A 7273-nucleotide genomic window follows, 5' to 3' on the forward strand; every position below is an offset into this window, starting at 1 on the left:
ATATAGTTATCAAGCCAGAATCACAAACTTTATTTCAAGATGTTATTGTGACATAACTTGTTATATCAAGTTAACTTATTTCAACATTACCTCATTATTCTGACATACTCTGTAGCACTCCACAATCTACCAATAAGACTAATTTATTGAAAAAAGGTCACTAAAAATGACTTACGTGTAAATATTGACAATGTGTTGAATTAACCAGCAAACTCGAAATAATGAGACATTCAGTTGTTAGATATTAACTCTATTAATATGAATTATTTCTAGTTATCTTATTTGAACATGATCTTGTTTTCATGTCTCATTATTTCAAAATTAGAAATTACTAAATCGAAATAACTACATACTGTATCCTGAAATAAGTTATTCACATTAATGAGAGATAAACTTACTTCCACTTGAATCATTTCTAGTTACAATATTTCAACATTATCTCGTTATTCAAAAATAGTAAAGTAAATTTATCTTATTGATAATATTCAACAACCCACAATCCATGTTGAAATTATGATGTTATCTTGTTATTTCATCATTACCTCATTTGAACATAAAACCTAACACTCCACTATCTATAAATAACTCATTTATTGAATATCTTAAAGCCAAAAATGCTTTCAAATAAGGAAGAAACTTTGCATTTATTTTTTTTATTTATTCCAACACAAGCTTCTTTGTAGCCCATTTCCACAGACCTAATCACTGCACATTTATCAACTATGATGATATCCTGGGAATATTGCGCATAAATTGATAAGCTAATTGACAAGCAATCTAACAGCCATCATCGCTTGGTTCTTCTGGAAGCCTTCTCTCCGCTGTTTCAGCATTTACTCTAAATCTGGAATAACCGAAGCCACGTGTTTGTGTATTTGCCTCCATCCAATTAGAAAAAGATTCCAGCTCAAACGATTTCAGTTTTGTTCTTCACCCGTTGCATCTTTCAGTGGTTCAACAGAGTTATAGTGCTCGCCCAGTCCATATGCATGCCTCATGTAACTGTAAAATGTTAAGGACAGAAAAATTAACCATATTGTCATTGAATACAATAAATAAATACATAAATAAAATGGGGGAATTTTTATTAGATATTTACACAAGAGTGATGGGTGGCTTGTCATACTCTTCACCAATAATAACAGCAGGAGTCTCCGCTTGAATAACCTCTATCGGTAACTTGAGGACGTGCGTAAGAGCTCTTAACTATGAGGGGGAAACAGAATCAATGGAAAAGTATCGATCAACAAGTCCAATTTATTGAATGAACAAGATAACTATAAATGGTGTAAATATTGACTGGAAGGTGTGCGTTCGAACCGTATAACGTACAGGTAGTTCCAGTCAGTTTAATGACCGTTCTAAATTAATGTGCTCCCTATAAACAACTGTAACCATAGTAACATACAGTTACAGCTGCATACATTAGTTAAACTCACAGCTTCAATATTCTCGATCTCTCTCTCTCTCTAATAACTATTTATTATAATTCATTCATTCAAATAAATGTAATCTTATCGTACTACTTTATCTCTGTCTATGATTTAAGGGGAGCAGAGTTCTAGATCTAACGACCTGTATATAAAATAACTAACGAAAATTAACCATTATTTTTATACTTTCAGTCACATTTCGCAAACATCAATGACAGATTTAATTGTCAATGCTGGCAAGTGACCATGGTATAAGTGGTATAATTCACAGCTAGGTGTGCGTTACACGATTTTAATTCGCTCCGTGCCGGGTGGTTGTTTGCCTCCACCTTGTGCATTAAAATCGTGAAATGCACACTTAGCCATGGATTATCCCTTACATAACTCATTATTTCTAGTTATGATATTTCAACATATCGTTATTTATAGTTATCTTGTTTTTCCACATCTCATTTATTTCAAAGTAAGATCATTAGAAATAACTAATGAAGTCAAAATAACTACGTATCTTGAAATAACGAGTTATTCGAATGAATGAGATTAAATTACTTCGACTAAACTCATTTCTAGTTACCTTATTTTAACATTTTCTCATTATTTCAATATATTTTGTTATTTTGGCACAATCTTGTTATTCCGAAATAATAACCCCCCCCAATTATTTTAATTGCATTTTATTTTAAAGGCAATTAAAATAAAAGTTGAAACTGAGTGCAAGGTTCTAGATCAGGATTCTAATATGGGAACTTTATCAGAATTTGTACCTCTAATTGTCCACCCCAAGCTGCTGTTTCTGCAACATCACTGCAGTACTTCTCAAATTCATCTGTATACAGGTAAAGACAAAGTTGTTGTTGTTGTTTATTTAAAAAGCAGACACTCTAGGGATTCTATTTATTTTACTTAACTATTTTATGCCACATGACTCATGCAACAAGTGTGTACTTATAACGTGCTTACAACTAACTTGTGTCGCATGCGTTCTACAACATTAAAGATAACAGTTAATACCGCTTAAAACTATGATGGTTTATCCTTTAATACATTGTTTAAACAATAGTAATCATTGTGATATAAGATGAATAAAACACTTCAGGATGAGCTGTTGTAGGAAAATAATCAACTTTGGGGTGATAACAGTAACTCTGATTTTGTCTGGCCGCTTCACACCAGCTTGTCGTTGATTACTTTCCTAGATCATCATGCCTGGTAGGAGATGTAAGGAGGAAAAAAAACTCCTATACACTTGCAACCTTAATCAATTTTCACACCATGGTAATTACCCAGCTTTTTACAAAATTGTATTGTATAAGGAGATATATATATATATATATATATATATATATATATATATATATATATATACACAAAATACAATATGGTTAAAACATAATTTTGGAATGTCTGAAATGAAATGTCTGAAACAAGGAACCAAATGGGACAGAGTTTCTCGGGAGCAGAATTAGTAAAAAAAAAAAAAAAAAAAAAATTTTTAAAGCATCCAAAGAAAGGAGCACAGTGATAGAGACTATCTCAAAGTTTATGCAATAATAACAACATATGCTGAATACTGTAATAACTCGTTACTGACACATGCTTTGTTCTGTTTGCATTAAATAAACTGCCTTACTTCTTGCTTCAGAGTCACTTTTACTTGCACAGATGAGGACACCTACCTGGCTTTATTTTCCCCCTCATTTGTATTCTTTCTACTGCAATTTTTATATACATACATACATACATACAAAATCAACAAACTTACCAGTCTATATATCTTTAAAAATGCTGAAAACAAATGCACCTGTGAAATTACACTTTATGCACACACCTAAATGTGTGGCCTTTAGTGCAGCTGCTCACCTGCAGTGTACATGTCCCCACTGTTGGGGTTGGTAAGAAAGGGCAGGAAATCGTCCTCATGGCTCGTCATGTACAGAGCTGTTTGAACTCTGAGCTCCTGGATGCCGAGAGAACAGCCGCGCCCTGTTAGTTGATCCTCTACTGCACGATACATGCAATGGCCATCAGACGAGATCTCTTTAATCTGCAGCTGCTTCACTGCCAGTTTCTGACTTAGTTTTAGTCCTTCCTGATGTCTAGACCCCGACAGATTCTCTACTTCAGCCTCGGCGATGCGGTTCTCTCTCTCCTTCTCCTGAGCTGCTTTCTTGTCCTGGAAAATGTCACATGAAACAATTAGAGCTGTGACCAGTCAGAATATAGGTCAACTCACACTTTATTGCTGTCAGCGCTTTTGAATTCTTGAATCTGATTGGTCAGAAGACATCGATTCATTCGCACTCTGGTTTCTCAGTAAAGTGACAGGGTGCATTTTATGTCATGCTAAGTGGTGACTATAGCTGCTATACTGGCACTGATAACTTGTCTTGTGGACATTCCACGGCATTAAATGTAACTCCAAATGGTTAAAGATTCACAGCATCATTCTTTAAGTGAAAATTTTAATTATTAGCAAACTGATGTGCTAGAAAAAGAATAAGACACTTCAAGATGTGCTGTTATTGGAAAATAATTCTCTTCTGGATGGCAACAGTAAACCTGCTTCATGTCAAACCACCTCAGCAAACTCCAACTGACCATGACTGATGTTCTCAGTAGCAATGAACCAACCTAAACGTCCTCACAATATACACTAGCAGCCAAAAGTTTAGAAACACTCATTCTTTATTTTTCCCATATTTTAGAATAATAATAATAAAGTTATCAAAACTCTGGAATAACACAAATGGAACTATGGGAATTGTGTCATGATTAAATAAATAAATAAATAAATAAATAAATATTTAATATTTTAGCATCTTCAAAGTAGACACCCTTTTGGCCTAGAATTTCCAGAAATGTATTCTTGGTATTTTCTCAACCGATTTCTTGAGGAATCTCCTCGAGATGCTTTTTAAACAGTGTTATTTGCCTGCTTTCCGGAATATTTCGCTCCGAGTCGTCAGTTTAAAATATATATTTTATATATATATATATATATATATATATATAGTAAATAAAATGTTAGTTTTCTAATGAAAGAAATGAATATGGTAGCACAATTATATTTTTGTCTACAACACCGATTTCAAACATTTAATCATACACCTTCCGATCAAAAGGCTTTTAAGATCATGAGAAACATTTCAGTCAAGTGTCCCCAAACTTTTGACTGGCAGTGTGTATGCAGCAGTAAATGCAAAGCCTAGGGGAGAGAGAGAGGGAGAGAGAGAAATGTAAACTGACAGAACCCCAGAGAGACACATATATACAGAGAGGAACACAGAGACAGACAGACAGAGAGAGACAGGCAGACAAAGATATTCACAACGACAGAAACACAGACACATAAACTCAAAAACAGAGAGAGAGAGAGAGAGAGAGAGAGAGAGAGAGAGAGAGAGAGAGAGAGAGAGAGAGACGAACAGGGAGGCAGACACAGAGAGGGACAGGTATTAGAGTGAGACAGACAGACAGACAGGTATTAGAGTGAGACAGACAGACAGGTATTAGAGTGAGACAGACAGACAGGTATTAGAGTGAGACAGACAGACAGGTATTAGAGTGAGACAGACAGACAGTCAGACAGACAGACATTAGAGTGAGACAGACAGACAGGTATTAGAGTGAGACAGACAGACAGACAGGTATTAGAGTGAGACAGACAGACAGACAGACAGACAGGTATTAGAGTGAGACAGAGACAAACAGACAGCAGGTATTAGAGTGAGTGAGACAGACAGACAGATATTAGAGTGAGACAGACAGACAGGTATTAGAGTGAGACAGACAGACAGACAGACAGGTATTAGAGTGAGACAGACAGACAAACAGACAGCAGGTATTAGAGTGAGTGAGACAGACAGACAGATATTAGAGTGAGACAGACAGACAGACAGACAGGTATTAGAGTGAGACAGACAGACCGTTCAACTCACCCTTCTCTTCTGGGCTTTGGATAATCGGGTCTGTTTCAGATCTGCTTGTTCTCCGCCGCACACATTCATGCACTCGACATCATCTGTAACCTCATCAACCTTCACACAATAATAATAATAATCGTTTCCGGTTACCTCCAGAACTGAAATCACACACACACTGAATACTGAATCATCCCAATCAACAGCACAGGAGTGTCTATACCCCACCTTCACTTCAGCAGAAGTGTGCAGCTGTCCGAGCTCATTCTCGTGTTTCTGATTCAGCTCAGCTTCTAGCTTGGTGATGTCCTCAGTCAGCTGCTTCCTCCTTTTCTTGTCATTTTTAGGTACAGCATTTTTCATACTCTGGATTTTAGCTACAGAAGGTGGAAACACAAGCAGAAATAAAGGCTGAAGCCAAAACAGTCCCATGCTGCCTATATTACCGCACTACTTAGTGTATAAAACACTGTTTTTTCTAACCTAATTAGTGCACTATATATTCAAACCATTTGAGATTCACCCTTCTGCCGCCGAACCATTCTGAAATAATGGTTAAAACAGTGCATTTTAAACCTGTAGTCTCGTTAAGCAAGTTAAACTGTAAATAATAATAATCATTTAAAAAAAAAAGAAAAAGAACACTTGTGCTAAATGGAAAAAGTGTCCCACCTTGCAGCTCTTTCTTCTCCTTGCGATGCTGTTTGGCTAACAGCTCCTCGGCTGTTTCTGTTTGCTCCATGTTAGAATGGCTAGCTAACCGTATTCACACAACAACAACAACAACTCAGCAATACATTAAATATTAAATACATTATTCTTTCGCCATTTGCACAGTAAAGTTAAAATGAATCGCAGGTGTAATGAAGTTCAGGGTTTCAGGTCTGTGTCATGCTCTCGAAGGGATGTGAGCTCAGAAACTATCATTGTCATCGTGGACGCCATTGCTACATAAAAGTCCCCTCCTTCTCTGTAGCGTCCTCAATACTCAAGCAGCCAAGAAGTGATTTATATCCATGCTTCTTTCCCTTATTTTCATAAAGAATTAACCAAATGTGGGACTGATAATCCAATATGCTAAGAAATATTTATTTGAATATACACTCCTCGGCCAAAAAAAAAAAAAAAAAAAAAAAAAGAGAGAGAAAAGAAACAAAATGGGCCAAGCCCCAAACGGCACAATATTAAGCTTTTAATGGTCTTAACAACAAATAATTAACAGGAATTAAACAAATTGATAAAGCTACTTAGTATGGGATAGCTTTTCCCTTTAAATGTTTAAGCCTTTTGGGTAAACTTGAGGACAGCTTTTTATTTATTTTATTTTATATTTACTTTATTTTCATCTTGTACACCCAGACATGTGTTAGTTAGAATTTTTACATCAAACATTTTAATCATTATCATGATTTTACGTTTGTGTACACAAAGATTTTATAACTGAATTTCCTTGTTTCTAGCGTTTCCTCCAAACAGTTCACTGGTCCCACAGGAGTCAGGTCTCAGGAGTGCATTTGTTTAATTCTTGCTCATTTTCAGACTAATGATTTGGGGTTACAATTAGACAATTAAGAGTGTAATATTTTGCCATTTTAGGCTTGGCCCTTTTTTTTTTTTGCCCAGGATCCTCCATGTTATGTATGGATGTAACCGAATACAAATACATTATTCATTTACAGATTCATTAAACAGTGCACAGATACAGGTACAAATAGGAGACACGCCATTTGTTTAAGTGATAAACAAACTCATTTTATGGTAACCCCTAAATATTGAGCCTCACACTTTAGAGAACCTGGATGTGTAAGCAAGTCATCATTGGTAAAGTGTAACACTTCAATCCTTCTATTCATTACTATTAAATGTTCTAGCTTATGAGTCAACAGAAACAAGTGAAGGGACAAAAGTTGCTCAAGCACT

General features: G+C 35.5%; 1 protein-coding gene across 1 annotated transcript; it reads right to left on the reverse strand.

Annotated features, from left to right (window-relative positions):
* Positions 1-642: 642 nt before the first annotated feature.
* On the reverse strand, positions 643-6234 carry otud6b (OTU deubiquitinase 6B). Its single transcript, NM_001200473.1, is given in 7 exon segments — positions 643-1002; positions 1100-1206; positions 2198-2259; positions 3294-3606; positions 5372-5470; positions 5582-5730; positions 6026-6234. Coding segments are annotated over 7 exon segments (885 nt in total). The 5' UTR covers positions 6096-6234; the 3' UTR covers positions 643-917.
* Positions 6235-7273: the final 1039 nt, after the last annotated feature.

The sequence above is a fragment of the Ictalurus punctatus genome, chromosome 12 (assembly GCF_001660625.3).
Source record: "Ictalurus punctatus breed USDA103 chromosome 12, Coco_2.0, whole genome shotgun sequence".
NCBI classification, from domain to species: domain Eukaryota; kingdom Metazoa; phylum Chordata; class Actinopteri; order Siluriformes; family Ictaluridae; genus Ictalurus; species Ictalurus punctatus.